The 21,042-nt window shown below is 42.1% G+C and overlaps 1 protein-coding gene across 6 annotated transcripts in view; it reads left to right on the top strand.

Moving 5' to 3' along the window:
- Positions 1 to 21,042, top strand: part of caskin1 (CASK interacting protein 1) — a 119,662-nt gene that overhangs the window by 78,069 nt on the left and 20,551 nt on the right. For 3 of the 6 annotated variants that reach the window (XM_026166135.1, XM_026166139.1, XM_026166136.1), the window contains exons 3-13: positions 184 to 281; positions 360 to 505; positions 2,814 to 2,909; positions 2,996 to 3,126; positions 5,031 to 5,139; positions 6,000 to 6,108; positions 6,777 to 6,871; positions 8,053 to 8,170; positions 12,529 to 12,774; positions 17,647 to 17,751; positions 18,525 to 18,643. In XM_026166135.1, coding sequence (XP_026021920.1) covers positions 184 to 281; positions 360 to 505; positions 2,814 to 2,909; positions 2,996 to 3,126; positions 5,031 to 5,139; positions 6,000 to 6,108; positions 6,777 to 6,871; positions 8,053 to 8,170; positions 12,529 to 12,774; positions 17,647 to 17,751; positions 18,525 to 18,643 — 1,372 coding nt within the window. The remainder of the gene's footprint in view (positions 1 to 183; positions 282 to 359; positions 506 to 2,813; positions 2,910 to 2,995; positions 3,127 to 5,030; positions 5,140 to 5,999; positions 6,109 to 6,776; positions 6,872 to 8,052; positions 8,171 to 12,528; positions 12,775 to 17,646; positions 17,752 to 18,524; positions 18,644 to 21,042) is intronic. The other 3 variants (XM_026166140.1, XM_026166137.1, XM_026166141.1) reach the window with 3 other exon arrangements.

Raw genomic sequence — 21,042 nt, 5'->3', positions numbered from 1 at the left:
CTTTCCTTGATGAAATACTTCTCCTCCTGTGACTGTATCCCACCATCTTATCTCTGCTGCTGCGCTGGAGTTTGTAGCTCTGCAGCAGATACAGCTGTAGCCTAATCAGCTGCTATTAAATCTATTTGTCACGCCAAGCCTCGCCATTTATCAGTGACCTGTGTGTGTGTGTGTGTGCTACAGGTTTTCTCCGCTGCATCATGCTGCCCTTAATGGGAACCTGGAGCTCATCTCTCTGCTGCTGGAGTCACAGGCTGCTGTCGACATCAGAGACCAGAAAGGTAAAGAAACACATGATGATGTACTGCAGCTGAGCGTGCGATGGACACGTCCTGTGTTTACGCGCTGTGGGTCTGCAGGTATGCGGCCGCTGCACTACGCAGCCTGGCAGGGGAAGGCAGAGCCCATGAAGATGCTGCTGAAGTCGGGTTCGTCTGTCAACGGCCAATCAGACGAAGGACAAATTCCTCTCCACTTGTCAGCACAGCACGGCCACTACGATGTGGTGAGTATCATGTAGTTTTACCAAAGAAGCAAACGCTGCACGAGAGCAGCACAGGAGGAAGATGCTAATCTCAATATTATTTGCGTAACATATTGTGGCCATTAGTTATTCTGCACTAGTCAGCTGAGCATGGCCAGCAGGATGTGGTGAGGGAGAGTTTTTTAAAAAGCACCAAAGACATCTGTCTGCACAAACTAACTGAGTGAAGAACAGAGGAGAGAAAAGTCACAGAGGTGAAATAAACGGCAGTTGTTTCGAGGAGCATGTCTACTGCTTTAAATGGGCTGGAGTCACACATGCTTTTATATATCGGCACAATTAGCAGTAAATGTAAACAAACTACTAAATCTGTACTTAAGCAGCCTTAGCAGAGAAACAACAGTCAAATATAGCAGATCAACTGCAGCAGGTAACATGCAGTAGAAAAAAGAAGAGATGTGCGTTTCCTGGCTGCACAGCTGGAGACGCGCTGCTGCTACTTGATTAAATATCTGTGATTATAGAGGGTAACAAACTGGACTGAAGCTTTACTCTGCAGCCGCTCTCCATGTGGAAGTTCAAATACAAAAAGTTACAGAAACTGACTACAGATGAAAAATGAATCATTTATAATCCAACAAAGCAAACTGAAAGCATTCAGGAGACATTTAAAAACACAGACACTAGAGGCTTCAGCCCACAGTATCGTTCTCATTTGTTCATTTTAAGCTGCAAAGAAAGGAAAACATAATGAACTCCTTGCTGTGGTGCAGCCTCGCTCTCAGCATTTACTGAATTCTTCTTTTTTCTTAACAAACATCGTCAGCTGTAAACATTTATAGCCTACGAAGTCAAACTGACCTGTGTCTGAATGTCAGAAGGCCGTCCCTTTAACAGACCCATGCAGCCTTCAGTGTGTTGAAACCTTTGCACATCTTATTGTTCTGCACACTTTATCCAGTGTAACGAGAGAGCAGAACATTTTTATAGTATTTTTATGCAGCATAATGTAGAATGGAGTCTCTAACATGTGAGGCGTCACATTCTGGGATTGTGCTGTGCCTTCCATCGATGCTGTTTTATGTTTTTGTTCCATTATGAAATCCCGAGGGCGTTACGTAATGGATGAGTTATTTACTGTATTACAAATTAAATGGAAAAGCTGACAGTAGTGCTGTTGTGCTGCAGGGGACGTGGGCTGGCACGGTTTGTGCCCACTTGGCTCCTCACATGGACGGGTCATTTCACATCAGAGATCAAATGTGATGAAACATTTCCAAAAATGAAAGTCAAAATTAAAAGTGCCTCGAAGTGAACATCTTAAATCTGAGCATCTTACATTGGGCATCTGATCTCTGATTGGTTTAGACCACGATATGGGCCTGATGTGTGTCTGTTGTTGACCACACAGACTTTCAGAGTTGCAGACCTTTTTTTACTTGAACAGCTGGTCGCACCGGTGCGACCTGGGATTTCTTTTAGTCGCACCATTGAGAAATGTGGTCGCACTCTCGAGCCCTGTGCTGGAAACAAGTTTATGTTGTCATAGAGTTTGTCCTGCAGAGCAGGTCTCAACCCGACTGAGTGCGCCACAAACTTTATTCACAATCGCTGGTAAGACTTCGCCATCATCACAACACCAAACTGGGAAGTATGGTATTCATCCCTGCAGATCATTTACAAAATCTTGGACAATATGTGCTGAAGCAGGTTGAAGCTGTTCGGGCGGCTCCTTGCTGAGACACTGATCCTTCCTTTAATTTGCTTTGCAAACGATCTAGTTTCCAAGCTGGCGAACGCACCTTTACACTCCTTACTCTTTTGTTCCTGTGGCGTGGATCGAGTAAACGTTCGATGCTACCTTCAGAGCTTTTCAAATTAAGAGTTTTGCTTTGTAGAGGATCATGGGAAATGGTGTTTGTCAGAAGCCTGTTAAAATGTAACTTCTGAAAAAACCCTCAGTATTAAAGTCAAAGGAGCTTGCAAAGAAAAGCGTCTGGACTTCTTTAAGTTGCTTGAAGACGTTTCACCTCTCATCCGAGAAGCTTCTTCAGTTCTAAGGTCAAATGGTGGAGAGTCCCAGATATAAACCTAGTGGGAGTGACCCCCTCAGTATTAAAATTGTTTATTTAAAAAAAGAAAAGCCTACAAAAATCTGTGTCATAAGAGAAACAGCTCAGTATTGAAAAGCGCTCTGATTCTACGTCTTCATCTCTGTTTTGTGAGAGGCTGTCTTCTCACATTGTGATCCTTGTGATACTCGTGCCCTTTTCTTTGCCCTTTGAGCGTATGGATTTTTGTCTCATGTGTCTGTGTGCCCCGTCTCCAGTCTGAGATGCTGTTGCAGCACCAGTCCAACCCGTGCATCGTGGATAACGCAGGGAAAACCCCTCTGGACCTGGCCTGTGAGTTTGGCAGAGTTGGGGTAAGAACCTACGGTTTCAATCAGTATTCATCAACAAGAGTGCAACAATGTGTTGCTTATCTTCTCTTTGTTTATGTGTGTGTAAGGTGGTCCAGTTGTTGCTGTCTAGTAACATGTGCGCTGCTTTGCTGGAGCCCAAAAAAGGAGACACGACCGACCCTAATGGGACGTCTCCGCTGCATCTAGCTGCTAAGAATGGACACATAGACATCATCAGGTACACACACACACACACACACACACACACACACACACACACACACACACACACACATCTAATGATAAACTGGCTTTAAATGTCCTCCTCAGACTGCTGATCAAACAGATGTGTAACACAGCAGGGGAACCGTATAATCCAACACAGGCAAAGAATAATGGAGCAAATGGCAGAGCGTCACTGCTGATGCATCAGTCCTAAATACACTGTAGAGATCTGGAGACAGCTGATGGCACTCCAAATCCACACTGCACTTTATCACGCTAAATATTCAGTCATTATAAGCTCATCTCAGCATGGATCTGTGTTTTATTCATTTATTTTTTTGCAAGCGTGCATCGCGGCAAAAAGACTCCCGTTGCCTTGGTGATGGCAGCGTTTAGCACAGAGCCTGAAAAGATCGCCGCTGAATGATGCGCCACGGCGGGTAAACGCACATACGGCAGAGTCCATTAGTTTCTCCGTTCGCTCTCAAATACTTTTGAAGTAACTCAGAGCTGCTGTGTATGTGTCGGTGCAGACACCGGCTTGCCTGGCGGGGACACACAAAGGCAGGTGGTGAAAGATGAGAAATGAGAGACAGACCTGCAACTGAGGGAAGATAGGAGAGCGCAGGAGGACAGGAGAGAGAGAGGAAGTAAAAGACGAGATGGAGAGAAAAGGAGCTCAAAACAGAGCCAGAGAATAAAGATTGTCATAGTTGATGGAGCACGGTGCGGCTGAAGTGACACTGATAAATGATGCTCATTAGTCATGGCCAGCCATGTGGAAGACAACACGCACACTTACTCACAGTAAGAGGAAAATTAAACGCGCTTTTGGCAGCTTTTTCATTTTCTTTCTGTCGTTTATTTATTTATTTTTTAATGAACTTTTCTCTGATCCTGTCATTTTATGGGTCAAACTGCTGATTTTCTGTACTCATTGTCAACAAATCCAATTAAAAAAACCAACATTATCAGTGACTGATGCTACAAACAAGTACAGCCTGTGTGGCCTGATGGACACACAGATTTTTCAATTACCTGCGGCTAAGCTAGAAGCTAACATCAGTGTCCTGATATCATCACACTTACCATGCTGATGTTTAGTAGCTATGTGTGCTATGTGGCCAAACAGATCTGAGTGATCCTCAGTCTTTGCTACTTAAGTTCAGTTTCCCTGTGAGGAAGCACTTGGCGATGGTGGGGATGAAAAACTCCCACCACAGGAAGAATCCCACAGTAGAACCAGGCTCAGGGAGGGGCAGCCGTCTGCTGCTGCAGTCACCATTATAATTAATAAAGACATCAGAGGGTGGACGCTTGTCTCCACCACTGTAAAAAAGATGCCATCTATAAAACAAAATTAGTCTTTAGAGTTACTGTTGCAAATCAGGAAGCTCGATGAATGACATCATGAAATAGGAAGCCAGACCTGAGCTGAGCAAGGTCAGCTCAGGTCTGGCTCCCATAGACCGAGATAGCACACCGTGCAGCGCACAGCGGATTCCTCAAGACTATCAGAGCTCTCTGATATTCAACATCTTCATATTTTATATGTTGTAAGTAAAAAGTAACCAGTGTATCAAACAGAACGACCTGAATATGTCCTGCTTAAAGTGTGATTCAGCAAAATAACTAAATAGAATTATATTTGGCTCCTTATGTAAACATTTTGATCAAAAGTATATTTTTCTATTTTGTAATGTTCCTTTGTGCACATGCTCCCACCTTGGAGTCCCCTTGTTCCTGCATGCTTACATGTGCGCATCAGTGTTTTAACACCTCTCCTGATTTTCTCACCTCTCTCTTTTGAAATGATCTTTCTCACGTCACCTTTCCTCGTTGTCTTTTATTATACTTTTGAACTTGCCTGTTTTATCCTCTCTCGCTCTCTGTTCCGCCTGGTGCCTCTCCCGGCAGGCTGCTGATCCAGGCTGGCATCGACATAAACAGGCAGACCAAAGCAGGCACTGCCCTGCATGAAGCTGCCCTCTGTGGAAAGACTGAAGCAGTGAGACTCCTGCTGGAGGTGAGTGGAACTACAGCTGCAAAGAGTTGGGTTTGTGTCTCAGTGCACATGCAGGGGTGCAGTAGGTAGCAGCAGGATTGCGCTACTGCACATAACTAATCTGGAATCCAGCTCACCTAAAGATTTGCAATCATGTCACCTTTGACCTCTGACCTTTCCTCCATGGTCAATAGATTAAGCTGAAGGTCAGTGTGATAATAATGCTACATAAAGCTATTCAAACTGATGTTTCTGATTTGTTTTGGAAAACACATGATATTTATTAGTAAACATTTAACATCATTTTACTAAATACTGACATGAATGCTGAGTGTGTCCTATATTCACCTAAATAAAAATCAGAAATAATTATGCTCAAAATTATGCCAGCAGGGCAAATAACGAAACGACCGCCTGTATGGTTGATTTGAACACGCCACGAGGTTTCATGCTTAAGTGACTGTGTGTGTTTCGGCACAATAAACTAACTGTGTCATTTAGCTCCCGAGCTGCGAAAAGGTTACCAGCCTTCACCCTGAAGCGTCTTTGGACTGAATTCATCTTTGTTCCCTCGGCCTACATTTGTGTCAACAGATTTAAACGTGATATTGCTCTCTGGCTCTCAGCTGCCTCGGCAGAAAAGTAAGATGCGGGTGTAATTAGCAGAAGAGGCCCAGGGAGTTAGGGTTATGTTATCCTGACGTCAATTATGGTAAATCATCGCATCCCTACGGCGTTTAATCAGCATCTAGATGTTCTCATTTCTGAGTCTAAGTAGCTGGATAGAGTGTGTTTCGTGGGATCTTTTTGCTGTATGCAGACGGCTGTTACAGGGCTGTTAATGTAATAACCAGAATTGTAAATTGTCCCCTCTTCTGCAGAGTGGTATCAATGCCACTGTGAGAAACACGTACAGCCAGACTGCGCTGGACATCGTCTACCAGTTCACTGCAACACAAGCCAGCAAAGAGATCAAACAACTGCTGAGGGGTAGGATGGATGTTTGTATCTGTAACAAAAGAGAGGAATAGATGGTCGAATGAAAAGCACAATGGACAGACATAGTTTAATCAACAAAATGATTGTGCTAAGCCAGGGGTGGGCAACTCCAGGCCCCGAGGGCCGGTGTCCTGCAGGTTTTGGATCTCACCCTGGGTCAACACCTGAATCACATGATTAGTTCGTTACCAGGCCTCTGGAGAACTTCAGGACATGTTGAGGAGCTAATTTAGCCATTTAAATCAGCTGTGTTGGTTCAAGGACACATCTAAAACCTGCAGGGACACCGGCCCTCGAGGCCTGGAGTTGCCCACCCCTGTGCTAAGCTAACCAGCTGCTAGCAGTACAGACTGCATCCATCTCAAACAAGCAGCCAGTTTACCCGTTATTATAATTATAGAATTACAAATGTATACTTTTAAAAACTGTATTCATATATTCAATTATCATATATGTATTTACAGTTTACTTTTCTATCAAGTTTCTTTTGGTCGTGCTTTTTAAAGGTAAAACTATACTGTGATAAATTAATAATGATGTCATGTTGAGAATGTAAAGTTCTTTATTGACACATTTTTACATCAATAGGATTGTTCTGCACAGTTCATCATTATTGTGTAGCAACTTCACAATGATAATTTACTTTCTTTGCCGCTCAGATGCGTCTGCAGCCCTTCAGGTTCGAGCTCTGAAGGATTACTGCAACAACTATGACCTGACCAGCCTCAACATCAAAGCAGGAGATGTCATCACGGTAAAGCAGCTGTTCCTGTCAGAAGCAAGAGGATTTAGTGTGATGGTGTATTGTGTTCATTGGAGGCTCATGAATTTTTAAAAAAGCTGTAAATTTGTGAGGCAAAACTTTGTCTTCCATAATAATATGATTGAAACGAGCTGCTGATCATTCATAACTGTTTTGTATAAGCTATTAATTCTGGAAGTTCAAATAGGTGGATACATTTCCACTGAAGCTTGAAAAGTGCACGAATATTGTTCTTTAAAAAATATAAATTCTTCACCGGCCTCTTAGAGTAGCTTCAGGGGCAGTTACAATATTGTTAATTTTAGCTAACCCTTGAAAGCCAAGCGTATGGTATTGGTTACATGTGTTTTTGTGAGTTTTTGAGACGTCTACATCATCAGCATGACTTTTTTTACCCTCAAAAAAATGATATAAATTGCATGACAAATTTTTCAAGACTAAATTGCAAAAATATGGCTCATGTATCAAATGTGATAGAAATGACAACTCATATATGCAGATTAAAATTTGATAATAAATGATATAAAGGGTCAACAAACACACAAAAAATGTCATATTTCTGGCAGTGATTTCATCATTCAGGTTTTAAACGAAGAAAAAAAACCTTGAAAATATTAAAAGAAGTGTGTCATATGTGAATATTTGTTTTTTCACTGCCAGAAAAAAACAAAAAGTGCCATTTTGTATGAAATGATTTACCAAACATTTGAAAAAAATGGTGACACTGCGTAATCCCTGCAGACTCAGAGTCCTACCTCCAATCCACTGATTAACCTAACAGATAGGACACTTTTCCATCGTTGCAGTTTACTGGAATCAGAAATGCAAGGACGATGGTTTCAGCATCCTTTATTTGCCGTGAGCGTGTTTTACAGAAGCATGTTTTCACTCCCTTCATCGCAGTGATGAATATTTATGAGCATGTTTGAAGCCTTTGGGGACTTATTACAGTAGTGAGGAAGCCAAGTAGTGCCAACGCTTTTTTCCTCAGGGTCTGAATGAACAAGTTGACTTTGGGGATTCAGCACCAAATGTGCAGCTTTGTGTTTTTTAAAAGAATAAAATTATAAAGTAATCACGTTGGAAAGCTTTAAATTAAATTCTGTGGTATTAATCATTTATTAATTTATGTATTGTCCACATTTAATGTAGTGGATGTGCTCGCCTCGCAGGTTTTGGAGCAGCACCCCGACGGACGCTGGAAAGGCTGTATCCATGACAACCGGACAGGAAATGACCGCGTGGGCTACTTTCCATCCACCATGGTGGAGGTCATCAGCAAACGCACAGGTGAGTTTGCGTGTATATGTGCGTGCATGTAAGGTCGTGTTGGAGCTGCTTTTGAAATTTTGATGAAGCTGGCTGCTAAAAAGCTTCTGCACATGAGTCAGGCACGTGTGCACACTCGGAGCGAACGCAGGAGATACTCGGAGGCAAACATCTGTAAAACCCGTACATTAAAGGTAAATTCGATAAAAACCCTCAGCCAGCTTTTTTTGAATAGAGCGAGTTAAAATAGAAGTCACATCAGAGACTTTCATCGCTTTCATCTCATACAGTGGGAGAGGAGCTGTCTGTGAGTCAGCCAGCATCAAAGTGGTACCATACAGCCACCTGTCATCTCCGCATTGCTCAAGTTAAGGTCCAAGCCTGGTGGAATTTTTGATAGTACAGCATCAACCTGGGGAAAAAATCATAACAAAAAACCCCCAAACCCAAAACATTCAGGTGGTCGACACAAGGTTATATATCCCACAATTATCAACATCTTTCTTATGCCACCACAGACAGTGTAAAAGACGGATGAAGTCACCATGATGTCACACACTGGCAGTGAAACCGGTTGCTCATTGGTTAACGAATTGTCGATCACATGATGTTTGCCAATGAGCTTAATGCAGATAATCCTCTATTTTTAAACACAGTTTGACTAACATTTAGAAAATAGACTTTTTTTATTCAGTGTGGCCTGAAATGAGTGAAAAGCGTTTGCACCGAATCTTTCCAGCCCAAAAGCTACGTCCATGTTTTACATGTCTGTGGTTGCAGCTTACCCTCACCTCTTAATGTTGACAGGAAAATATAAATAAAACCAAAGCTAAACATTTATGTACTTTTAGTTGAGTACATGAAAGGACTAATTTGACATAAAAATGTCTGCCTTTACATGGGAAACGATAATATTAAGGTGCTGCTCCTAGCATGCAGATAGCTTAGCTTAGCTTAGCACAAGTGGCTTAATGGAGCTCAGAAATGTGTGCTTATGTATTTTATATAAGTAGTTACCCTGTTGTTTCTCACCAAATGCTATAAAAGTAGCATTAGGTGAGAAAACTGACAACATGTCGTATTTGTATGCCGATTAGCTTAACTTTAGCAAGACTGAAAACAGCTAGCCTGGCTTTGATCAGAGGTAAGAAAATCTCCCTAATAGCACCTTTAAAGCTTAACATTTAGCACGCTAGATCTGATTTTATAAAAAAGTATAAACATGTTTTAGTTTAAACCTTTTTTCAGGGTTTAAGATGAAACTACTGGCTGTTGTCTTCTAACCCTCTGCATGAATAGACATTCCCCCAAAGTATCAAACATTTATTTGTTTAGCATGTAAACTTTCATTGCTTGGTGCGCCCCTCCATCTTAATCAGCTTTTATTCACCTGGATGAAACGTACACAACATATTCAGACCCATCCTGTCATCTCGGTGTGACTGAGCAGCCACAGAGAGGCTCAGATGTTTTTAATTGTTTGTCGTGTTGGTCCCTATAGGTCTGGTAGTTCTGTTTACCAGTATATGTCTTCTTGTCTTAGTCTGTATGAGTGTCTCTCTAATTGTTGCTCACCACTGACAGCCGTTACCTGTTGTCTGTTCATGCTCATCACGTCCTCCTCTGATTACCTTTGCACACTGCATTACCACCTCGGCACTATTGTGGCATCACCCATCCTTTCATACACTAAATCATGCAGCAGCTGTACGCCGTCTTATACTGTATACGGCAGCTGTATGCAGTGCAGAAACAGCTGGAATGCTCCCACTTGGCTTGCAGAGCCAGACTGACTAATCACTGCTACCGCTCATCCGCGCATACACAGATACACACTGTGCAGCATCAGCAGCAGCTGTTCTAACAGGAAGTTTCATTTACTCAGCTGTTTTTCATCAATTTTTAATTATTCTTTTCTCTCAGTCAGTTCCCTCTCCATGTTATATTGCTCTCATCTGCTCTTTTATTCCCGCTAACAGGGAAGCAGCAGCAAAACCTTTCAGAGACAACCGTTCATAATTTGTCCTAAATGTTGTAATAACGCTCGTGCATTTAAGCGTTTAGTTTCAGTGTAGAGTGACCAATCACAAAAACAGAACAAACTTTAGCAGCTAGCTTGTGAAAGAATGTCTAGGCAATTATCTAGTTATAAATATTATAGATATATTAGCTATAAATGTTTTGCAGGTTTGTTAAGTCAGCGTTGTTGTGCTAGTGTTGTGCTGCTGCTACTACTAGCAATACATTATATAGAATTATAGACTTCAGTAAAATGTGGAAGGCATCAAAACTACCAATGAACACATTTGGAATTAAACACAAAAGTGTAAAATAACTCAAAACGTGCTTTAAATTTTAGATTCTTCAAAGTAGCCACTCTTTGCTTTGATTACTGCTTTGCACACTCTTGGCCTTCTCTCAATGAGCTTCACGAAGTCGTGACCTGAAATGGTTTTGCAACATTCTTGAAGGAGTTCCCAGAGATGCTGAGCACTCGATGGCTCTTTTGCCTTCACTCTGAGGTCCATCTCATTCCAAACCATCTCCACTGGTTTTAGGTCAGGTGACTGTGGAGGCCAGGGCATCTGGCTAGCACTCCATTACTCTCCTTTTTGGTCAAACAGCACTGGAGGTGTGTTTGGGGTCATTGTACTGTTGAAAAATAAACGATGGTCCAACTAAACGCAACCCGGATGGAATGGTACACAACACCTCCATCCTCCGTTCAGCTTTTCTGCTGAACGGCAGGTGGAACCAAAGATCTCTAATTTGCACTCATCAGACCAAAGCACAGATGGTCTAATGTCCACTCCTTGTGTTTCTCTGCCCAAAACAAATCTCTTCTTCTTGTTGCTTTTCCTTAGCCGTGGTTTCTTAGCAGCTATTTGACCATAAAGGCCTGATTCATGCTCCTCTAAACATGTAGAGATGAGTCTGCTACTGGAGCTCTGTGTGGCATTCATCTGGGCTCTACTCTGAGGTGCTGTTAACTTGCAATTTCTGCGGCTGGTGGCTTGGATGAGTTTATCCACAGCAGCAGAGGCGATTCTTGGTCTTCCTTTCGTGTCCTCATGTGAACCAGTTTCATTGTAGCACTTGATGGTTTTTGCTGCTGCACTTGGGGACACGTTCAAAGTTTGAGCAATGTTATGGACTGACTGACCTTCAGTTCTTAAAGTAATGATGGCCTGTCGTTTCTCTTTACTTAGCTGATTGGTTCTTGCCATAATATGAATTCTAACAGTTGTCAAATAGGGCTGTCAGCTGCGTACCAACCTGACCTCTGTGCAACACAACTGATGGTCCCAGCCTCATTAAGAAGGCAAGAAACTCCACAAATAAACTCTGACAAGGCACACCTGTGAAGTGAAAACCATTTCAGGTGACTACACCATGAAGGTCAGTGACAGAAGGCCAAGGGTTTGCAGCGCTGTCAACAAAGCAAAGGGTGGCTACTTATCCAGCCGGTACTAAAGCTAGGAGTCATCAATGCTACATTTTATTGTTTGGTTACAACTGGCTAATGACTTGCAACAAAGTAGCAAATTTAAAGTGAAAATAATACACAAAATACTAATACAACAAAAGTGAAATACATTTTAAGTATGCACCTGTAAGGAATAAAATATATTGAATGGCCAATTATGTTGTTAGCTCGCACACTAGAGAGAGGACAGTCCTAACATCGCATCAGGTTAGCATCAGGTTAGCATCAGGTTAGCATGTGTTCAGCTAGCTTCATTACTAAAGTGCTATCTCTGGTTCAGAACGTCTTCTTTCCATATTCTAAAAGTTGTTATTATGTTAACATGAAAAATAAAATGCTATTCCAACAAAAGTATGCAGCTGCTGTCGTAAGATGCTACACAGCCTCTCCACAATGGTTGATACAAACAAGATATTTATATTCATTTGCTCCTCTGTGCTGAGGCAGGTCTCTACCACCAACATTTACTAAAACTGGCACATGTGAGTGAAAGACCTACATGTTACGTAGAAGTAACACTTGTAGCTAATAACATGCAACAGAACATATTTGCTGTTTTGCACAGTACCACTGCTTGATTCAAGTGCAAGTTTATTATCAGCCCCTCAGCCCATTTCCACTTTCACGGCAGCGCTCCGTTCATTTCATTCCACTGATGCTCACAGCTGTTTGTCATTCACTGCATCTACTACATCAGCTTTGTCCTTCATTCCCCTCTTCCTCTTGGTTTGAGTTCTAACTTCAGTCCTTGTTTTTAATTTTCCTTTTTTTTCTTCCCTTTTTTCTTACATGTAATTCTCTGTCTTGTCGTTTGTTTGTCACGTGGTGGTGGCTCACTGTTGGCTGGTTGTGTGTGTGTTTTCCGTGTGTCGTCACGGTGGGTGTTATCTAGGTTTGGCCAGCACAGTCATTTGCACTCAACAGTTTCAAAAGATACCGCTGGTTGCCCCGGCGACGGTTGCCCCTGCCAACGCAGTAGTCAACGGCAACGACACCACGTTCCATCAGATCCATATCCTGCCTCCACCGCCTCCTCCTCCACCACATTCCCATCAGCCACTGCTTCCACTTTTCACTTCCTTTGGCTATAACAGGTCACCCGTGACAAGCCCACAGGGAGACACACCTGCTGCCCCAGGTACACGGCCCCTTTCTCATTATTATTATTGTTATTATTATTATCATTATTATTATGTTTATTATTATGTTTATTATTATGAAAGCTTTAAGGGATGCTTTCCTTATGTTTTATGAACTAATTGCAAGTTTAAAAAAATCTGATCGGCTATGTAAGATTCAAATTGGCATTTTTCCTGTTACGAAGGCATCCATTAAAGTTTTCTGTTATTAAATCATTATCCATGTAGTTTTATGTGTTGCTCATACTGTCTAACTTTTGTTTTTCAATTGTTGCTGTTGTCATTTCCATTACTGAGATCCAGAATCCGCTTTGGGGAAGAAGAGTTTAGACCACCTGATATTTCTGGTGTTATTATTTCAGTTGGCTCTGTGGACAGAGATCAAACCGTGCAGGGAAATAGTTGCAGACCATTGCACAAAAATATGCAATACATACAGTTACAGGAATGACATTATATGTAAAAAAAAAAAAAAAAGATTATTAAATAAGAACCATAAAAGTTTAGATAGAGTTTGTCTTTTTTAATCTCCAGCATACATAACAGTCGTTTCAAGTGGGTTAGGTGATAAAACTCAGATGTATATTGTTTTTTCTGTGTTATTTTCCATTATTATCCATGAAATCTATTCCCTCATTACATTCAAATTGCTTTAATATACATTAACCTCTTAACCCTCTGTGGTCAGTTCTAACCCTAGTCCCAACACTAATCCTAACCAGTATGAGAAGTTAACTTTTATTTTTATTATCAGTCAGCAAAAAAAGAAAATAGTCAAACTGACACATGAGAAAACCTATGCACATTTATTTTCCCTATAAGAGACCATTTCACCTTTCTCCTAAATACAGGACAGGGTTAGGGTTAACCTCTGGCAGCTCATCTGGGGTAGTGGGTGGGATTCAGGTTAGGAAATCGAACAGTGTTTAGGAGAAAAATCATAATGCATAATATAACATAATAATAAGAAAGTGAATATGCAAGACTTCATTTGAAAGGTACCAGCTTCTAGTTTCTGAAAGGTTGCCAATATAACGTTTGGCTAAACAAAAAATAGCCTAACCAAGACAACTTGCTGGTAACCAGAGCGCCTCCTGGGTCTGCCTCCTCCCGGTGGGACAGGCCTGGAACACCTCACCCAGGAGGCGCCCAGGAGGCATCCTTGTCAGATGCCCGAACCACCTCAGCTGGCTCCTTTCGATGTGGAGCAGCAGCTGCTCTACTCTGAGCCCCTCCCGGATGGCCAAACCTCTCACCCTATCTCTAAGGGAGAGGCCAGCCACCCTTCGGAGGAAGCTCATTTCTGCCGCTTGTATCTGCAGTCTCGTTCTTTCGGTCACTACCCACAGCTCGTGGCCATAGGTGAGGGCAGGGACGTAGATCAGCCGGTAAATTGCTTTGCTTTTGCACTCAGCTCTCTCTTCACCACCACAGACAGCTACAGCATCCACATCCATCTGTCGATCTCCCGCTCCTTTCTCCCGTCACATGTGAACAAAACCCAGAGATACTTAAACTCTTCCACTTGGGGCAAGAACTCTGAGGTTGACCCTATATTTAGGCAAAACAGTCATTGATGGGACTGATGTAAATATGTGTCAGTTAGAAGGACTGTTATCTTCATCCCTTGAAATGCCAGTACTCTCAGTGCGTAGGGTTAGAGTTAGGCTTAAATTACTGATTCATTTTGCAGAAAACTATTTTACGTTATTTGGTTGTATTCAGACCTTTTCAGTAAAAACAGCCCAACAGATGAGCAGAAGACAGACAAGCAGTCGATGCTGTTAATCAGAATCAGAATCAGAATCAGAATACTTTATTGATCCCTGGGGGAAATTATTTTTTGTTACAGTGCTCCATTTTAAACCAACATTAAGACAAGACAGACAATACGCTAACTAAGAATAGTACAATATATACATATATATACATACATACATACATACATAAATAAGTCACTTATAAATAAATATTTGGAAAAGAAACATGTGTAGCTGTTGCAGTAAACAGTGTGTTAAGTGGATGCGTTGTACAGGGAGATGGCCACAGGCAGGAATGATTTCCTGTGTCGTTCAGTGGTGCTTTTCGGTAATCTCAGTCTCTCACTGAACGAGCTCCTGTGACTGACCAACATGTCATGGAGTGGGTGGGAGGTGTTATCCAACATTGTCTTTATCTTGGACAGCATCCGCCTCTCCGACACCACCTTGAGGGAGTCCAGCTCCATCCCCACAACATTGCTGGCCTTACGGATCAGTTTATTAAGTCTGTTGGCATCTGCGACCCTCAGCCTGCTCCCCCAGCATGCAACAGCATAGAGGATCGCACTGGCCACCACAGACTCATAGAAAATCCTCAGCATTTTCTGGCAGATGTTGAAGGACCTCAGTCGCCTCAAAAAATAGAGACGACTCTGGCCCTTCCTGTAAAGTGCTGTGGTGTTATTAGCCCAGTCCAGTTTATTGTCAATGTGTACTCCAAGGTATTTATAGTCCTCCACAATGTCAACACTGACCCCCTGGATTGAAACAGGGGTCAAGTGTTTCCTGGTCTTCCTGAAGTCCACGATCAGTTCCTTGGTCTTTGCCACGTTAAAGTGGTGCAACTGAACAGCAGCGCCACATTTTTAAAAAATGCTTTCAGCGTCTTTGCTAATAAGAGAAGTTAGGCTGGGTAGGCTCCTCATTTTGTGACAAACCTCTGTTCTCCTGAGTTGGTTTGTGCTTTAGTTGTCTTGATTTGTAGTTTTTGGTTTTTACAGTTCTTTCCCCCCGTTTCCGTTTCCTTTTGTTCTTCCCTCCTTCCCTGAATTTCACCATCGTCCCAGCCACCAGGGCAGCCCTGCTCCTTATCCCGACACGCTCCACTCGAAGCCCTCTCCTGAACAAGCCAGAGTGTTTTCTGTTCTGTCCTCGTCCTGCGTGCCGTTTCACGTCTGTTCATTTTACCATCACTTTTACCCACCTTGTTCACTTACTGTCACTGGATGTGAGTGTGTGTTTGTGTGTGAGTGAGTTGGTGAATTATTTCAATAAACTCTTAGGTCTGTACATGTGTTGAAGGGTTTGGAGAGTTAGAAATTGTTATGATTGAAAGAAACATACAGTAAAGGTGTTTTTCTTTTCATATTGGGAGGAGTTTTAGTTTGACAGCTTTGTGTTTGTAATACTTTTGGCGTTTCTCTTTACCAAACGGGGACATTTTCTAGCTATTCAGTGAGAAACTGCTTCCTGAATAATACAAATTTTATCTTCTTTGATTGTTGAACATGAGATATTAGGGGGGAGAAAAAAAGACTATGTAAAAGTTGGCAACTTACAAGGTATAAAATGTCAAGTGTTGCATAAAAGACCCAAATACATTGCTAGAAAATGTCCCCGTCAGTGCTGTGCAGGTAAGTTTTTCACTGATTGTAAACGGCTCTGTGAATGGGAGACCATTCTGTTACCTCGAGGAAAACGAGTCCTTCCTTTCTTCATCACAACTATGTCAGCTCAGCATGTTTTCTCTGAGCCTCGATGGTTCAAAGACGGCACATTTCACAAGCAGCTGGAATATCGGGCTCTATGAAAGGATGTGGAAACAGACTGGTCAATAACGTTCCCAAGGTCACTCTGAGGGATGCAAAATGTCCACAAGGAGCATCGCAGCTCAGTTTCTCTGCAGCACTGTTGGTCACACATGTAAACCATTATCCAGCCCTTATTAAGATGGTTATAATGGTTTATTTATAATACTCTCCAAATGCACTACAGCAGCCCCATTCTGAAAAGCCCAACATATATAATCACATATTTTTGGATGCATTATATATGTATGTGTATGTACATTATGGCATATATGTGTATATACACAGATTTTCATGTTATGGATTTATTTATGTACTATTGGTATATAAATGTTTTCATATATCTATATATATATGCTGTGTTTTTTTCTGTGTGTGAGAGAGAGAATGTGTGTAAGTTTGAAACCTTTCCTTTATTGCTCCTCTCTCCTACTGGACTTACTTCCTGTCTTTTTCAAGAATTACTTTAGAGTTAACTTAATTAACTCCACTTTATCCTTGCTGTTCTGAGAATAGGACGAATATGAATATGAACATACTCCAGACGACAGTGTAAATTTATCCATTGCAACTTTTTTTATGGATCAAGGCAGGTTGTGATTCAAGATGATGTCGTCTGAAGCGATTTAGGACTAACATGAGAAAATGTGAGGCCACTGAGAGGCGTTAAGCCTAATCTGGGAACCTCAGTAATCTGCAAACGTCAGCCGTTACCACGGCCTGCACTTGGTTTAAAGTATATTTAAGGAGCAGATATAATCTCATGTATTTTATACAAACTTATACATATAATATATATAAATATATATCATATGAACTTGTTACATAGTACAGTACACATACGTAGCATTGATAGCTGCAGTATTAAGTGCAGACCTGTGTGCTAACCTCATATTAAATCCACTCTGAGGTCAAATTTGAATGCTAAATATCACAAACATATAAAAAGAAAGAGCAGACGTAAGCCCTGCAGTATTATTGTGAACATGTGGACAGTTACTGTTAGTCCCACTTGTTCTGTGGACCTTGTAATTGAATACAAAGCTACCATACGTTGACTCATGACACATGGTGTTAGCAGCTACCTATGAAATGGGAACATTTAGCAGCAAAATAGACAATTATTAGTGTTTTTATAAAATAAAAGTGTAATGCATGGCTGCATAAATAAGCACAGTGCTGATTGCTATAGTTCTGTTCCACAGAAAAATGAAGTATTACTGCGTTAAGTGGCAGAACAACACCAGTTTCCTCGGTCACTTTAGAGTCAGTTAGCGGCTAACAGTGGTATTCTGTGTTGAAGGTTGTCGCGGCTCAGAGGCAAGTCCTCAAAGTTCTCCTACCCCGTCCAGCGGGCCCCATGGAGGCTCCAATGAAGAGATCTGGGTACTGCGCAAGCCTGTGGCAGGTAACTAAGCCGCGCTGCGCTGAGCCCTCAATCCCTGAAACCTGAAGGTCTGACCAGGGGTCAAACAGTATCTGACGCCATTCAGAAAAACTTTTCATACCCAGCGCTGCCATTTCTAAGTGCCTACAGTAGTACAAATGTCTGGAAGACAGAAACCACTCATCTGTTTGTTTGAACCACAAGATGATGTGGTTTGAAGGCTTTCAGGTACTCTTTGACCTGCTCCTGACAGTCTCCCATCTCCTGCTTATCCTTCCATCCGAAGCTTAGCTGAAGTCAGCGGCCTTATGTGTAGGACTGCAGCCATCTGCATCGGTCTACAGTCTTTGTGCGTGCGTGTCTTTCCAACTGCTTGTGTGGGGACATCAAGAAAGCTAAAAAATCTGAGAGAAAACCCAAGAGAAAAGATGGTGTGTGCGCGCACGTGTGTGTGCAACATGTATGAAAGTGTCTTTATTCCACTTTTCTGTTCGTCACTCAATCGTCCGTCACCCTGTCTGTCCGTCCTGTGCATCCAACCACATGCTGCCCAGTGCATTTCAATGGAGAGTCACACCTCTTACCACACTGCTTTGGATATCAGCTAAACCACTCAATGCGTGTGTTTGTGTGTGTGTGTCTGTGTGTGTGTGACTGTATGCATCCATCTTGTTGCATGTTTGCATTCGTATGAACAAAATCTATACGTGTTGTTTGGGCGGTTGCATGCGTGTGTGAATGTATGTGTGTGTCGTGTGTGTGTGTGTGTGTGTGTGTGTGTGTGTGTGTTCCAGGTGGAGATCGCAGCAGCGTCGGTAGTTCCGGCAGTGTAACCAGTGTGAGGTCATCAGGCAGTGGGCAGAGTGCTGGCAGCGCTGCACACATCCTCCACGCACAGGCTGAGGGGGTTAAGGTACCCTACACACACACACACACACACACACACACACACACACACACGCAAACACTTGACTAAACCTAACGGATGATCTTAAACAAGTAGTGAAATTTTCTGAGGTATTATGAAATGGTCCTTTAGGCTGCGTTCACACTGCAGGCGAAAGCGCATCAAATCCGACTTTTCTGACCCTGTGCGACCATCTATCCCATCATGGTGACAGTGTGAACGGCTCAAATCCGATATTTTCAAATCCGACCTGGGTCACTTTCGTATGTGGTGCTGAATCCGATACATATCTGATGTTTTAGAAAGCGACTGCTGTTTGATGGTCATGTCGCATTAAATCCATTTTTTACGTCACCGACACAAGACAGACGCCAATTATCAGCGCCGGAGAAGACATCGCGAACGCTTCCTGTCCGTCCAGTGTAGATGTTGGGAAGACAGCGTTGGAGAAACGTGAACATTTTATTTGTACTGTATAATCTGCAGATTCTGACAGAAACCTGCAGCTATCCTTTGAAGCAGCGCTCCTCTAAAACAGCAATAATGATCGTTATAAAGTTAGTTTGTAAATAACAAAATAACTTTATAACTTAAAGCAAAATTAGGAAACGTAAAGTCCGAAGTCTTTATATTAAGGCCATCAGTCAAACAATACTGTTGTTCTGGGTCTAAACAGAGCGTGTTGTGTGTGACGTCTTCTTTTGTGCATGCGGCCGCTTTGAGCGTTCACACTAGAGCGCGTTTGCTGTCGCATTTTATCTGTAGTGTGAACGAGCAGACGAAAAAATCGGATTTGATAAAAAAATCGGAGTTGAGCATCAAGACCTGCAGAGTGAACGTAGCCGTAGTTTGTAAAACGTAACAAGCTGGGAGTTAAAAGCTGAAATTGAAATATTTGTGGCTGTGCAATAAATTGTAACATCTCATGACTGGTTACTTGGCTACTGGAGGTCAAAAATGACAACTGAACAGGCTTTGGGGGCTTGTGTTTATTTAATTTAAAAAAACTATTTTATAAAAGTATAATGTAGCCAGTGTGACAATATCCATTGGTTTTGACTATAGTTTCGGTTTTAAGTTCAAAGTTAGTAGAGTGCTAAGTTATTAGGTAATGCTAGCAAGTTTCGAGACTTTCATTCATGTGGGTTTCCTTAGTGCTAAGGCAACGGGCTAATAATGGTTCAGTCACACTAAAGTTAAAACTGCGGCCTCTGCAACTGGGAAAAATCTGCGCTTGCTTCGTGATTGCATTGTAGTTACAGCAATTAGTTGGTGGCTGCAAATCTCTCAAGTCCCGCCCAGTACTTTCATTGTTCAGGTCGCCTGGGAAATGTGTCTCCAAATAACTGCAGTCCAACTGATTGCACTTACACGTATATTACGCCACCCAACACGTTCCTATATTACGAGTTTGGAAAAATGAGGAAACATGAGAACTGTTTGGAATCAATCTACACATGCACGTTTATTTTACTTAAATCGCTTTGGAAAACACTAACTAAGGTTAAGGTAAGGTTATGGTTAGGATTAGGGATTAGGGTCAGGGCTGGAATACACGGCTGGAACGTGTGTTACCGCAGGAGCGTCATCCTGATTTCGATTTCATGCTCAATCCGGCGCGTAGCATAGGAGCGTGGGTGGTCACCTTTCCAATGGAACGCCTCGGGATGTGAGAAATCGTCGGTATATTACGCGTCGGGAGTAAGAACGGGCTTCACTTCCAGGTACTCCAAAGGTTTGCAAACCTTTGTAAAGGAATAACATTTTGCCAACACCTTTCATCAATCTGAGTCTAAACCTGGTTTGCAGCTGGTTGTTTTCTGGTTATATTGCTATATAAAAGCATCTCATTTTGTAGATACCACCACCCTGCACCATCCAAACTTGACACCAGTTTTACACTGAAAGCAGACTGACTCCACCTAATTGCTGTTTTATCGCCATCTTGATGAACCAGAGTCACTTCACAGTAACTGACTGTGTGGTTGCAGACCTGCTCCACATCTTCAGAGGGATGTTGTTTCAAATACAACAACATCTCAAGTTCACTGGTTCCAGTGATTTTTCTGTGCCATGGTCTCGAACCACAGTTTATCCTAGTGTGACTGTAGTATAAAATACTAGTAAACACTAGGAAACCTGCAGCAAACGCTTCAGGGATTGGCTCTACCACCATGTACATCATCACTGATGAAGGCTTACATGATGATACTAATCCTGCTTTTAGAAGATCTATTATATTGTATCTACTGTACATTATAAAACGCTGTGAGGTGACGTTTGTTGTGATTTGGCGCTACATAAATAGAATAGAATTGAATTGAATAGAAGATATAACCTTTGTTCCTTATGAATGTTTATTTATTCCAAGTCTTACCAATGAGTGGACAACATCAAAGTCATTT

Source organism: Astatotilapia calliptera, chromosome 4 (genome assembly GCF_900246225.1).
Source record: "Astatotilapia calliptera chromosome 4, fAstCal1.2, whole genome shotgun sequence".
Taxonomy (NCBI): domain Eukaryota; kingdom Metazoa; phylum Chordata; class Actinopteri; order Cichliformes; family Cichlidae; genus Astatotilapia; species Astatotilapia calliptera.
Note: the sequence above shows the minus strand (reverse complement) of the source record. Positions and strands in the feature narration are given on the sequence as shown.